The sequence below is a fragment of the Erythrolamprus reginae genome, chromosome Z (assembly GCF_031021105.1).
Source record: "Erythrolamprus reginae isolate rEryReg1 chromosome Z, rEryReg1.hap1, whole genome shotgun sequence".
In the NCBI taxonomy this organism is placed as follows: Eukaryota; Metazoa; Chordata; class Lepidosauria; order Squamata; family Dipsadidae; genus Erythrolamprus; species Erythrolamprus reginae.
This window is the reverse complement of record NC_091963.1, coordinates 97,942,721-97,958,188: the sequence shown is the minus strand read 5'-3', so window position 1 is coordinate 97,958,188 and position 15,468 is coordinate 97,942,721. Positions and strand designations below refer to the sequence as shown.

The 15,468-nt window shown below is 37.4% G+C and overlaps 1 protein-coding gene across 1 annotated transcript; it reads right to left on the bottom strand.

The window, feature by feature from the left end:
* Nucleotides 1–2,521: 2,521 nt before the first annotated feature.
* On the bottom strand, nucleotides 2,522–9,662 carry FOXI3 (forkhead box I3). The gene is made up of 2 exons (XM_070726412.1): nucleotides 8,984–9,662; nucleotides 2,522–3,072 (listed from the first exon to the last, which is right to left on the bottom strand). Exons 1-2 carry the CDS (start codon nucleotides 9,660–9,662, stop codon nucleotides 2,522–2,524), a joined length of 1,230 nt encoding a protein of 409 aa, XP_070582513.1.
* Nucleotides 9,663–15,468: the final 5,806 nt, after the last annotated feature.

The window sequence follows — 15,468 nt, the reverse complement described above, 5'->3', positions numbered from 1 at the left end:
TAGAGTTTTTGGAGAGAACAAGTCCTGGAAAAGCTGCTTGGGGTTCTATACTTCTGATCTAATAGAATCTGGAATTTATTACTGGAGTGTCTTTGACATCTCATTCAAACACCCAATTACAATTACATGATGCTACTGTACATCCAAAGAGTCTGTTCTTATGCAGCTATCGGCTATAGTGAAACTGCAATATGTTTTTGGGGGTGTAATTCTATGCCAACCATTTGGATAGATATATAAAAATGTGTTATAATTTATACTCAGGTAGGGAAGATAGTAAGTAACATTTCTGAATTTAAATATGTTTATCAACTGGATAGTTAAATAATTTCCAAAAAAGTGTCCCTTCCATGGGAATTCTTTTGAGTCATAATCCAATGTCTTTCAGTCTTGACATCCATATTTGTTTAGGAATGAGAAGATAATGTCCATAATCAATCATGATATCAAGAATAAGTAATTGCCATAATCCCTTACTTGTAGTTATCTATCGGGCTAGGGTAGTAATAACTATAGTTCAGCACACATTTAGGAGTCCCAAATCAAACTCCAACTGTTCCTTAGGTCAGACTGAGATGACAGAGACAACTATCATTAGAAGTAATATATAGATTGTATTTACATTGCTTGCCTTTAGCAGGGATGAAAATTTAAGGGAAAAATAAAGTTTTAGAAAACCTGAACTTTTTGAAAATAGCACCTTTCTAAACAATTAAAATTTGTTATATCTTTTAGAAAGCAAGCAAGAATATTTTCAAAATAAAAGTGGCAAGATGTTTCTTTAACTTAATTAACCAATAGGTAATTTGACCATTAATTGTCATATTAAAAAGATAAGTTGCTCCAGCCCAGAATTCATTTCTATTAAAATTCCAATTTATATTAAATTAGATAAATGTAAGCTACTTTTTGATATGATGCAGAGACTGGAGACTTCAGATTTTTATCAATTCAAGAAGAAAAAATAATGCATACAAACTGTCCAATCAGAATGAAAAAGTCTGACAATGCTATTTTGAGGCTTATTTCTGTGGCTGTTCATTAAAATGAAGTGGTTGATTAAAAAATGGGAGCACTGCAATTGTGGTTTCATTTCAATGAAATGTTCATAACAAAAAAATCTGTATTCTAAATCTATCTATCTATCCATCCATCCATCCATCCATCCATCCATCCATCTGATTTTTTTCCAAATCCTATTTAGAAATAGAAAAACACATAATGGAAAAGTTGAAGAAATGTGTAAAAATGTAACAACTTGAAAAATTTATTAATAAACTATTGAAGAAAAATACAAACTTTCCAAAAATATTTTAAATAAGTATCATTTCATAATGTACAAATAAAGACATGTAAGAATACATATATAGTGAAGCCTATTACAAAGTAGCATATATTTTAAAAAATATGCAAGATGTTTGTTCTGCTGAAAATGGAAGGTTAAAAGTGTATGTCTTTGGCAGAAAGCCCTATCAATCTCATGTTTTCACAAAAATTAGTTCTTAATCCTAGCAACTAGGCAGTCACATGTAGTATGGAAAGGAAGGCTCCCAGGAAGATATTCCACCTTTATATAATTGTTGTTATATAATGTACCAGTTCGGAATGTGGTATTTTTCAGAAGCCATATGTTGAAAAAATATAGCCCTTCACACAGAAAAAAAACAAATCATCCCAACACAAAAGATTTATTGGGACAAAGTAGTTTTCTCTATACTGGAAGTTTCTGATATGGCAGAGGATCAAATATTTTATTTCCTCCATCCACATCTGAAATAATATAGTCCCAAGCCAACTGCACTGAATGACTTAACACCTGTCCTGGGTGCACCAATTTTCATGGAATTTGTATCCATGAAAATATATGTAGCAATAATAACTTCACCATAAAAGAAGTGGTTCACACTGCCCTCTTGTATAAAAGTGCACAGTAATTTTGCCATTAATTACTAAACTATGTCAGTAATATAGTTTTTAATCTAAGACCTGTGATTTACCAGACTGAACTCAAACAATGTTTATGAGCAAGTGAGATTCAATAAATTTCATCATTTAAATTTAATGGTTGGCTGAGGACTGGTGAACCAGACTTTAGCAGATTGTCAAACAACTGTCAGGTATTCTGCAGCATCTACCACAAGCTTTGCATCATCAAAAACATTCAGCTTTTTTTTTACACTGATAAAAGGACTTCATTAAATCTCCTTTTGTTTCTTTTACACCATAGTGCCATGAACAATGGCTCAATAACTAAAGAAAATGTGACCAATGTACTATTTTTATATATTTAGTATAAATCCCTGAAATCTTTCTAAACCACTCCTTCCAGAGAGCCTCAATAATCAAAATTATGTTGCATCTTCACAATAGGCAGGAACAGCAGAATACTGTACAATGTTTTTCAAACAGCAGGTTTCCAAAACCTTTTCTGCCTTCCGGATGTTTGATGCAGATTTTTGTTTTAAAATTAGAAAAATGAAGAAGCTCTCTGGTCTGCTTTGCTAGGTCAGAGCAATCAGCCTTATACTTCCGTGCCTTCCCGGGCATAAATGAGGCTGTTGACTGTGAAGTTGTATAAATGATTGTACTGTCCTGCCTGGCCTCCACTACTAGGATGGAAATGGCTATAGTAGGTACCAGCCGGACCAGAGACTCGTTGCAGCTGCTCTGTCGAAGAAGGATCCTGGTTGAAACTGCTGCCTCTAATTGTGCCGGCAGGGTGGCTTCGATGCTGCAGTTCAGGAAGACGAGGCCCACTGTTGAGGGAGTTCATGCCGCTGAAAAAGGTGCTGAGGCAGCTTGGGGTCGATGGGGCAACCACAGGTGGAGAGTTGCTCTTTGAGGTGTCTCTCAGAGAGGCTGTTGGCTCCAGAACTGAGGAAGGGCTGCAGGGCTTTCCAGGGTCTAAAGCGATGGGGATCCCTTCCTGAGTCTTCAGGGTCCCCAAGGTCGAAACATCCGATGCCACTCCAGAGGCACTGGGATCCGAACGTCTCTTCCGCTTGCGGCGGAAGTTCCCATTGTCAAACATTTTCTCACAGTTTGGGTCTAAGGTCCAGTAATTTCCCTTCCCTGAAGAATAAGAGGAAAAAGTTGAAAAAGAAGAATTCATTTCCAACCCAAGCAGAATCCCATATTCCCCAGCTTTAAACATCAATGCTCCTTTTGTACGGCTGGATCAAAACACTGCCCCCCCCAGGAGAGAAACCATAAAAAAGGGGAAGAAATCCCAAACTCTAGAAAAAGAGGAGAGCAAGGAACAGCAGGGATTCTTCATTCAGTCTATGTACTAAGCAGAAAATATCTCTAAAATATATTAAATCTTAAAAACAGATGCTTTGCATAACAAAGGGAAAGTGGGCACAATATAGAAAATGATCATTACTACCATCAAACCATATTGGCTGCAATTTTTAAAAGTGAAAAAGTAAATGTATATTTTTTTACAATTGGCTCCAGACTGTATACCTACAATGTATAAAGCTACAGCTGCTCCTATGTGAACATTGGTTAAAACCAGAAAGAATAATTTTAAAAACAAATTTCCATTGTGGATACTCTAAAGATGACAAAGGATAGAGGGTGCTTTCTTTGATGAACAATGGCTGGCTCATTTGCTGCTCTGCATACTGGTTCCCAAGAAATTAAAGACTATAGAAATCATTACACAGCCTGTATGGCCACACCCCGAATGATTTGATTATGTTACCTCCAGATATGGAGTTGTGGCCTCTTTATATGGGAAAATTCATGAGTTGGCAGCAATGCGTAATTGTCAACTGTGCATTGCAAAGTTCAGAACTGTGGATATTCTTGGTGAGTACCAGGGAGTTCAACCTAGGAACATTGTTGAAGTTCCCAAGCCATGCACACAGCCATGCACAAGTGGATCAGTTGCCATCCAAGTTATTTCATCTTGTGCACGAATCTTCATTATACTGTTGCCCACTATGCAGCTAACTGGAAAAGTTTAGGGTGGGAAGTGCAGCTGGCTGGTGTATTAGGATTTGTAGCCCAGCTCAGGTGGAACATAACCACACTAAGGAAAGAAGAATATTGTATGTGTTGAAGAACATGAATTGTGAAGAATAGGTTGCTAAAGTTTTGCAAGAGAAAAGTGTCCCATAACCTTGAATATGAAATAATCCTTTAGATATGTCCATGTATAATCAAAATTTACAATTATCATCATTACTTACATATACTAACTTAATCCATAGATTTATTGTGTGTTATACTCCTTGTTGATTTGATTGTTGATTATCAAATGTTAAACATGGGATAACAGGGATACAGGTTTGATCAGGAAATTGTATGGAATGAAAGCTGATGTGAAGATATCTCACTGTGTGTTTTTATTTCCTATATTATACATTCTATACTGTATCTAGTTACGAAAGAGTTTCAGGAAGAACAGATGAGAGTAAGGCTAGCATTTAATTTCAGGACATTACTGAGGGTAAATGAAATCCTGTCAGTTAGGCCACACCATTCAATGAAAGTGATCTGATTATTTTCTTCCTTCACTATCAAATGTATGTATATTTCTCCTAAAATCATATCCAATTCAATAAGAACTTCTTTTATATTAAATAATTAAGATCAAAACCTTACCATATAACAAATATTATAATGTGACAACGGCAGTTGTCTTAATGAGGAAAAATTAAATAATGTTATGCTTATTATACTGATAAATTATAATTACATTCAATACTCTGGGGTGTTTTCAATACTAGGGGCTATAAATAATAAAATAAATGCCAATGTTTAATTATATTATATAAACATCATTGTACTGAAATAATACAATTAACAAGTTTTATAATACTACAATAAAAAGGATGGCGTGGGGAGAAAATTCTTCATAATCGAGGCACACCTCAACTTTTAGTTATAAATGAATCCAAATTTTAGCCAGAATAATTAATCATATCTGTGTTCATATTATTCAAAAACCCTTCACGTGTGTATGCATGTAAACACCCACACATCCTCATGCTAATTTTAAATTGCCATTTTGATACCACAAATGCAACATTAGTTTTCAGAAGTGTTTTCTTTTTTTTCTGGCCAAAGTTTCACTCCATATGCCCAAATTCTTTAAACCCTTCTGAAACATAAAACCTTTTCTGCATAACAGACTTGGCATTCTCATTAATCAATTACTTTAATACATATTAAGGAAACAGATTAAACAGTGCATTTGCCTTGGGATTCATTTACTGTAGTCTCTGGTTGCAGCACATAATTTCTGTGCTCAAATGCTGCCCTTGAGATTGCATAAAATCAAGGACAAGCAAGCTGTGGTTAGTGGGCTATGTCACCCAAACCTGCCTTGTTGTGCTCAAACATTCATGGGGTTCATACCCCAAGTCAGTGGAAAACAAAGCAATAAGATGTGTTTCCCTTTTGCCCACCGCTACTCATGCCCATAAGGAATGGGGGTGGGGACACATTTTAAAAGTTCTGCTGTTATATGATTATATCTTCCTCTTGCCCTCTGACCATTAATTGCCCTCCACCAATGCCACCATTAAACAACAACATCTTTAACATTCTCTCATAGAAGTTTATATGATTTTTTGTTTTTATTAGTTTGTGGCCTGTCAGGAAAAGCTACATTGCAAAACTCCTTTGCATTACAAATGCTTCTCCTCAGCTTTCTGTTCTGTTTTAACAATGGCCTGACATTTACACAAGTAATCTGAGCCAGAGATATAAAAGTTTTCATTATCTCTACCAGTAGCCACTTGGATTTTTCTTTGTTAATTATGTGTTATTCATCTTTATGTGTGGCATTTTAAGAGAAGATTAAACAGAATCATTAATATGTTTCTGACTCCTCACCTTTTCATGCAGATACAAAATTCAAAAAGCAAAAAAGAAGAGTCATACCACTTACAATAGATAACATCCCTATACCTCTTTGTACTAAATGAAGCTGGAAGCAAGATATGTCTGCCTTAATTTTGAAAACAAACCCCAATGATAAATTCAATATTAATTCAGATAATAGTTTTGATTATGCAAAAACTCAAATATCCCCATTATTCAATGTAATGCTGTGGTATTAGCAAATTCTCCTTTGTAACTTCTCTTTCCAATCACCACCTACCATAATTAAAAGGTGCACTTTGGGGTGGAAACTAAATAAATAAATAAATAAATTTCAAAGCTATTTAGGTAGAGAAAAATAACTTTCAACAAACTTTATCCCTCAAAGAAACATGGTAAATATGTTTCATTTTTCAAAAATAAATGTTTAACAATTACTGCAGCCCTCTGAAAATGCAAGTCTATTTTCCCACAAAACTAACAGGGTTAGTTTTCAAATTAGTTATAGCAGAAGTTATAAATTTTCTTTCCATTATCCAGATCAGTTCTTGGCTGAATATGCCAGAGTCAGAACTTTCTGAATAGTCCCCACATATTAAAGCTTCTTGAAAGTTTTATAGGCATATACATCCTTGTTTTATAGGCATTTGGTTCTTTTTCCTCTGTCAGCAGCATTAGATTAATTGTAAAATATAGATTTCTATCCCAATTTCATGGCCAGGAACTCCTGAACGATAAATGCAGGTGTTTTTTTGCCTAGGATCCAAAATATACACCTAGTGTAACAGACTAACCTCAAGAGGCCTCAATATAACTCAAGATTATGATGGTTTATTATTTTACTATTGAAAGAATACAACAGAGGATCAAACCTAAGCACAGAGGAGAAACTAAGTATCTCTCTGAGGATATTTTTGTCTTATTTTTGATGAAAAGGAGCACATAGTTAACTCTCTCCCCACTTTCTAAGATTCCAATTATCTGTCAGCCTGGTACATTTGTCTTAGTTTTGTTCCAAAACACAGATAGACACAGAGAGAGAGAGAGAGAGGGAGAGAGAGAGAGAGAGAGAGAGAGAAGGAGAGATGGAGAGAGAGAGAGAGGTAATTTCTGTATTTGGTGCAGAATTAATTTGGCAGTGCAGTTGTTCTGATCATATAATTTGGCTGTGAGACTATGAAGTAGAATGGATATAGCAGCTCTTTCCAGACATGTATCACAAGGGAATATTGGTCATGAAAAGCAAAATCTTTCAAAGAAACTTACATACCACTGCTGAATTTCTGAAGAAGCTCCAATAAGCTTCAGAAGATCCTCAGAAAAATCTAACGATTTAAGGCTAAATAAGAAAGCAATTGCACAAATATCTTTTGTAAATAAGAATAATGGAATATATGGACAAGAGTAAAAGATGGAAACATTCTCCCTACTTTCTGTTGTCTGTAATTGACTCTACAAACTCTCATCTAAATACAAGAATAGTATCATATCTAATTTGGCCCAAACTGATTCTCAATAATAATTTAGAAACAACCGAATAATGTGTAGAAGCCTAAGATTGAGGAAAGACAATGAGAGAGTAACTATACAACATAAGACAGCTGTGAGAACAAAGTGGCTCTTTGAGATTCATCTTCTGTGGATGCAGCCTCAGTGAAGGGAAGCTGAATAACAACTTTTAAAAGTCAATAGGCAAAGGTAGGCACCTATGTACAACTAAATAAGCTTTTTGGCTAAGCAGCAAAATGTTTTAAAAGAAAAAAACAAGAAAATCCAGTTGTCTTTTGGAAAAGTACCTTTGGGACAACATATGGGTTTTAGTTTTCTTTATGGGACATCAATGAAAAAACTTGGTGAAGTAATCCACTTTTATGCTTTTGTACACAAATGGTTGGGAGTGTAAAGATTCCTAATTTATATCTAATGGGAAGCTTCTTCTGGATTATCTGGGACACAATCTTTACCCCAGTAATCTTCCTAGAAGTTGTGACATGGGTACAGTATTACCCATGTTTTTTAATCAATCCCAGTTAACAATTAATTCCTGCATGTTCATGTGCCAATTATATTTTTACATAGGCATTTTCTTTTGCTATGAATCTAAAAATTGAAAACTGAAAACAAGCAAAAAGTATAAGTAACCTCTTAGGGTTTGAGATGCAAAGACAGTACATAGCAAACATTTTAGTACTGTACTTAAAAAGAAAATGTTCATGTTTGCACTTAATTCTACATTCTTATATCTGAGTCTAAGCAAAGATTGCTTTCTTCCAAATATATCCAGTGCAGGTTTATGTGAAAGGCAGAATTAATTCATGTTTTTATTAACATGCAGACAAATGAGAAATTTCAAATATCTGAAACCAGTTCAATTGAATGAAAAAAGTTTCCTTCCTAGATTGAAATGACCTCAATTTTAGTAAATTAGAATTTAGCTCTAAGGCATGTACAACAGGAGTGCTGAATACATCCCACACAGAAATTTTGATCTCTTCTACTTTTAATTAATCCAGAATAATGATGGGTCGCTACAGCAGGTTAATCCAGAATAATGATGGGTCACTACAGCAGGTTAGAAGTCTTACTAAATGGCTCTATATTGCAATTTGGCAATCTCATACAAAATATGCTAGGACAATCAGGAATGTTTTAAGTGTCCTGGTGCTGGCATATTTAGCATGCACCACCTGAGAAAAAAATCCAAGTAGCTCAGTCCTACGGACATCTATTCAGAAACGATGGCCACTGAGTTCAATTGATTTTGTAGCAGAACTTACCTCGGGGGAAAAAGTGATTTTATGTCCCTAAGCTAATTTAATTGGGAGAAACACCTGCTTGATCTAAGGGAGCTTGGGTGGTTAAAAAAACCCCAACCAAATAGAAACGTAGCCCGAGGTGGAAGCTGATAAACTTGAACGACATTTAATTATCGCTACCTGCATCCAAGTTCATCTGTCTAGCATTGGAAGCGGCTGCAATGGGTCAGATACAGTGGGGCGCGGAGGACCAGCCCAGACGGCATCGCGGCTGCTAAGAAGAAAGCGGAATAATTCCGCATCCCCTTTGGGGACAGGAATCTGCCTTACGCCGCCGTCTGCCCGCCCGCACGCACACTACCCCGGCCCAAGAGAGAGGAGACACGCACCGGGATCGTCCTCGTCCCGCGGCACTTTGCGGAAGCAGTCGTTGAGGCTGAGATTGTGGCGGATGGAGTTCTGCCAGCCGGCCTTGCTGCGCTTGTAGAAAGGGAAGTTCTCGGCCACGTACTGGTAGATGTGGCTGAGCGTCAGTTTGCGCTCCGGGGCGCTCTGGATGGCCATGGCGATGAGTGCCGAGTAAGAGTACGGCGGTCGCACCAGGCGTAGCAGTTCCTCTTGACTAGCCAGACTAAGCCAGCCCAGCTCAGTTGTTGAGCCTGAGCCAGACGCAGGCCCTGGCGAAGCCAAGATCTGCGGGCCCCCGACGGCCCTCGGAGGGCAGCCATAGGGCAGAAAGGATGCCCCCGAGCTCCCGCTACTGCCGCCGCCGCCGCCGGTACTTTGCACGTACGGCCCAGCGCTACTCACGCCCCACAGGTACCCGGCAGCTCCCGGCGGTGCCCCATAGTCGCCAAGCGCATAGGTCGCGGCGGAAGGCCTCTGCCCCGAGGGGCCCGCAGTGGCGGTGGCTGTCTGCGGGTAGACGCTAAAGGCTTCGCTGCAGTAGACGGCCATTGCAGGCTCCTCGCGGCCGCTGCGAGACCACGGAGCCAAAGGGCTACCAACAGTCGTCGGGGATGAACGGGAAACGGACTGCGCTGGTGGCGGAGAATCGCTGGCGCTCATCGCCCAGTCGGCGAGGAATCCGAGGAATAGAAAGGTGCACTCAGGTGCCCAATCCCCGCCCAGAATGTTGCTTTTCTGGTGAGTCCCTCTCCCGCCCTCTTCCCCCTTCTTGCGCTGAGCAGCACTGCCAGCTTCCCTGCGTTGGCTCTGGGCTGGCTCAACCTAGAAGGGGGAAGAGGAGTGGCTCTTCAAGTAGCCGATCGGGGGTCGACTGCAAAGTTTGGCAACGTCCGACCGAAGTACCCCCACCCCGGCATCGTCGTCCGCCCCTCCTTTTTGTCTCATTGCCTGGAAGTTGAGACCAGGTCCAAAGAAGCGCACGCAAGATACAACCCCGCCCTTTCTTTTTGTGGGTTTACATTCTGAAGTGGGATTGGGAGAATCCTACCTCAGGAACATCTTTGAAATGTTAGGCTGTCACTGAGAATGAATCTTGACTGATTTAAAGAAGATTTCCAAGAAATAGAAGGATTGCGCCATTAAGGACAATCTTTAGTTTAGTTTAAATTGCAAAACTTGTGATGGAGGAAGAGAAAAAAGGACTCTTTATTTATTCTTATTTATTTAGGAAATAAATCCTAATCTATCTTGCTTAAATCAACGAAAGGGTGAATAAAGAGGCACTGGTGAGCCGTTCAGTCTGGCCAACATTGTTTAAGGAATGTATATATTGAGTTTTGTGCGAGAATGATTGAAAACTCTTTTGGAAGAACCGGCTCAGAATATAATGTAAAATAAGAATGATTTTGGCAAAAGATAAAGCAAACTCAACTTTCTCTCCCTGTTATTTTTTTATCATGTTTCAAAAGAGCATTCCTATTTCTCCCTTTTAAAAAAAGAAACCTGAAAAAGTTCAAAATCAACTACAAGTTTTTGAGAGGGATTTTACAGTTTGAAGTTCATACTGTGATTGAAAGCAATTCCTTTAACAATTAGAACTGCTACTATTATATCTTTGTATATACTACTTAATTGTTGCCCTTGATTGCTAGGATTCACCCTCCAGTAATGAACTTCCTTCAAGGTCCTGCCATTAATGTATGAAATAAATTACATATAATGGTGATAGCTAGACAAATGTATAAAAAAGGAAACAATCCTGCTGACTGTAGTAACACTTCTTCTAAAGCAATAAAATATTCCACTTTTCACGAAGCAGAAAATAATGCAATGAAATCTTATAATTAATCAAACACACACAAAAATACTTTTTATTACTTTTATATCATAATATTCCCTTGGGTGATTTATTAGGATACACATATGTATCTATATTCAATTGGTTCTCCTTATTTTCAGTTACTCTGGGTGATAGATAGTATTCAAAAGATGTGCTGAAAATAAATAAAACACTGTTGATTGTATTGTGCTGCATCAATAAACAAAAATGCTTATCTTAGATTAATTTACAATGTAAGCAGTTTAGTGTTCCTTACTTGCTAAATGTTTAGGTATGATTAAGGACATGGATCATTCTGGAATCTCTGTTAAAGTGTTGTCTGTATAAAAATATCTTAGTTTCACCATTTCACATTGTTGCTTTTGCTGTACAGACTAGCATTGGTACTGGACATTATTAGAAACCTTTTCATACCTATTACTTGTCAATAAATTGTAGCTGAAATTATTTACAAGAGTGATAATGATCAGCTTATGCATTGATTTGGAAACATATTTTATGGATAAAGTGAAACTTCTACTTCTAACTTCTACTTTTAACTCAAGACAACTAGACACAAGAACAGCCCCCCCCCCCCCAACACCATCACTCTACAAATAATTCCCTCAACACTGTCAAACTTTTTACTGTTTGCACTTCTATTTCTACTAGTTTTTTCTCATCATTCCTATCTTCCACTTTGGGCTGTATGACTGTAACATGTTGCTTGTATCCTAATATTAATATTGTTTATTTCTTCATCGCTTATTTGACCCTATGACAATCATTAAGTGTTGTACCACATGATTCTTGACAAATGTATATTTTCTTTTATGTACACTGAGAGCATATGCACCAAAGACAAATTCCTTGTGTGTCCAATCACACTGGGCCAATAAAGAATTCTATTCTATTGTATCATTTCTGGCATTGGTATAAACCATACAATCCAATTAAAAAAAGCATTACCCTGGTTAAAAATGGAAAGTTTTGAAAGTTTTTCGAATAAAGCCATTTTAGTTCTGCCACTGTTTCCCCTGCCTCTTGAAGAACTAGTCACTGGGGGAAAGTTAGATTTGTCAGATTGTTAAATGACTTTTCTTTCATATCCACCCTCTGTTTCTGTGAGTATTTTCCAGTGCTGAAATGCTCACAAAACTGGCAGAATACTTTTAAAAAAACACCACCTGGAAAATCTTATGAATATCGAATTGAAAGGTACTTCTTTACAAATACGAAAAGAGAGAAACCATACCATAAGGGTATATGCACATTTCATCGCTGTATTAGGAAACACATAATATTGCTCCGACGTAAAATTACCTTCATTTGAACAGCTGACTTTAAAAGTCTGCAATCTAGTTCTGTGAACAAACTCTTTACGGAAGATGGAAAATTTGTACGTGTTATAAATGATAAATAGAATTGCGACTACGGTATTTCCTAAGCAGAAGGAAGGAAAGCGAGGAGGCGCGCCGGGATCAGCAGCGTGGAGGCGGGAGGGATCCACGTGCCGTACTTCCTCGCCGCTTTTACTGACAAGGTTTACAACTTCAAAATCGCCACTATCCTCGTTTGAATATTTTTCTTTGATCTCCTCTTTGGATAGGTAATTTTTTTTAAAAAAAATGCTCACATGCACAAAATACCTGTCCTGAGAAGGAATGGACGGGAGGATCTGAAGTAAACAAATGACGTTTTGGAGCGCTGTTCTAAAGTAAGGAGCCGCTTTCTCTGCAACGGCAGCCTCCAAGAACGTGGATGGCGGGCAGTGCCCGTGGCCGCCGGTGCTCTGGTGCAGGACCTTTGCTAGCTGAGCAAAACATTGACAGAAAGCTCCTGTACGCGCTCATTTCCGTCGCTCTGTTTCGACAAACGGGCTTTGCGCCGGTTCCCGTTCCACTGAGCCGCCTGGAGGTATTTTTCGGGCATTGCAAAGAGAAATGAGTGGCGCCTTTCAAAGTTCGAAGTCAGTATTGTGTGTGTGCACACAAGACACCACTGCAGATCTAACGAGGATATTATAAGTGGCCTGTTAAACCACAGTCTGTTCACATATGATATGCTTACAAAACAGCTCAGGGAATAATAGCTTCCAGGTGCACCCCAGCCTTTCTTAAATTTATTTATTTATTTTATTTATTTGTCAAACAAGTATAGTATTATAGTACATATTAACATAACATAACATAAGTAGAACGTAGTAATAGAGAGGATAATAAGACAGTAGGACAGGGACATTAAAGGGGAGAGGTCGATTGTAGATAATGTAAGGTTAAAGATTTTGGGGTTGGGGAAGCAACAACAGAGTCAGGTAATGAGTTCCAGGCGGTGACCACTCTATTGCTGAAATCGTATTTTCTGCAGTCTAGTTTGGAGCGATTTACATTCAGTTTGTATCTATTATGTGCTCTTGTGTTGTTGTTAAAGGTGAAGTAGTCACTGACAGGGAGTACATTATGATGTAAATCAGTTCGGAGATGACATAGTTGTAAATTTTCTAGATTTAGTACCGTATTTGAAGTCTGGAGGAGTAGGGTAATTTGTTACGTGAGGAGGAGTGAAGGACTCTTCTTGTGAAGTACTTCTGGACTCCTTCGATTGTATTAATATCTGATATGCAGTGTGGATTCCACACAGATGAACTATATTCTAGAATAGGTCTGACAAATGTTTTGTATGTTATGGTTAATAAATCAGTGTTTCTAGAGAATAAGCTACGTAAGATTAGGTTTACAATTCTTAATGCTTTTTTGGCAATGCTGTTACAGTGGGCTCTAGCACCTAGGTCATTGGAAATGAGTACTCCAAGGTCTTTGACTGAGTGAGGGTCCGCTGTTAGTTCAGTTTTACCAAGTATGTATTTAGTATTCGGATTTTTTTTACCAATGTGTAGGACGGAGCAGCTGATCAGCTCAACCTTGAATTTATTGGTCCTGGTGATGGATTTCCAATGGCCTATTCATAAACATTTGCAGTAACAAAATTGGATAAAACCAGGAATGTTTAAGTGGGTCTTGTTGATGTTGATAACATATTTGTAAATCCAAGTTTCCTCTGCATTTTTTATATTTTATACTTACTAAGTTTTTAAAACTTACTCAATAGTAAGTAGTATAAAATAAAACAGGAATGTTCATGCAAATAAACACAACATAGGTGAAGGTTGATCCATTTTATTTATTGAAATTGGTTGTTTTGTTTCTTGATAAGAACTAGTAAGGGCTGTGCAGACAATTTTATTTGTAATTTAATTTTAATCTAGTATTGTTAATATCAGTTTAATATTAGATATCAAATAAGTTAAATATTTTAAATATATACAATCTTGACATTAGATATAATGGACCCAACTGGGTTCCCCTTTCTATATTTGGCAGTCACTTGGCAATAACAATATAAGTGGTACAGAAATTTCAGTTTTTAAAAAAAGTTAAGGATCCAACATTGATAATTGTAATGTTATTTATTATTTATATAGTATATTGTTTAATAAATGAATACAATTGTATTATCTTAGAAATTTTAGAGCCCCTGATCAATCTCATTCACATTTGAATGGAGTGGCCATAGTTTCCAAGAAACCATGTTCCTAAGTGATGATGGTTTCCAGAAACCATATTCCTATCTGTCCATAGTTTCCAAAAAGCCTCTGGTGACTAATGGAGATAGCACAAAGCAGAGAAGTTATATTTCAAATGCGAATGGTTGGGAGTGATTCTTTTAATACTGAAGGCTGAAAGCAAATGAAAAGTCTTATTGATGGTTAGAAAAAGAACATGAGATAAAGTTATATTTTTTTAAACACCCTCCATATGAATTTCCCAGAAGTGAACTCAACACCCAGTTTTCTAAAATGATATTAGAACAAAATTATTTGCTAAGAATTTGGGGAGAGGGGTGTTTCAACATTCTTTCTTTCTTTCTTTCTTTCCTTCCTTCCTTCCTTCCTTCCTTCCTTCTTTCTTTCTCTGCATATATGTACATACATACACGTCCCCAACTTATAATCATTCAAGGACTCAAGACACATCCCACCACTAAAAAGGTTCAACAACAAAAAGTGCTACGATAAATCAACCAAAGCTAACTGCTTTAACACATTCTTTGCCTCAGTCTTTTTAAAGAGCAATGGCTCATTCCCAAAATTCCCTAATCACACCTCATGCACTCACAAGGACTTCACACAAATAGACTTTACAGAAGACAACGTTGAAAAAACACTACACGATCTTAAACGTTCTCTATCAATTGGGCCTGATGCACATACTTCCTAAAAAAGCTGTCAACAGCCATAGCCGAACCACTAAGCATAATCTTTAAAAAATCATCCAGGACCCGCTCACTACCAAAGCTATGGTTGCAAGCAACATTCATCCCCATCTTCAAAAAAGGAGATCCCAGTCTAGTAGAACACTACAGACCAATCTGTCTATGCTCTATGCTGCATCACATGCAAAGCAGAAGCTACGTAGGATTAGGTTAGGTGGAAGGTAATTGATTGGTTAATGATTGATTAATCATTAACCAATCAATTACTCTCCACCTAGAAACTAACAACCTACTCTCTAACAAACAATTTGATTTCAGGAAAAAATTATCTTGTAATCTGCAACTCCTCCACTACAAAACCGTATGGACTACACA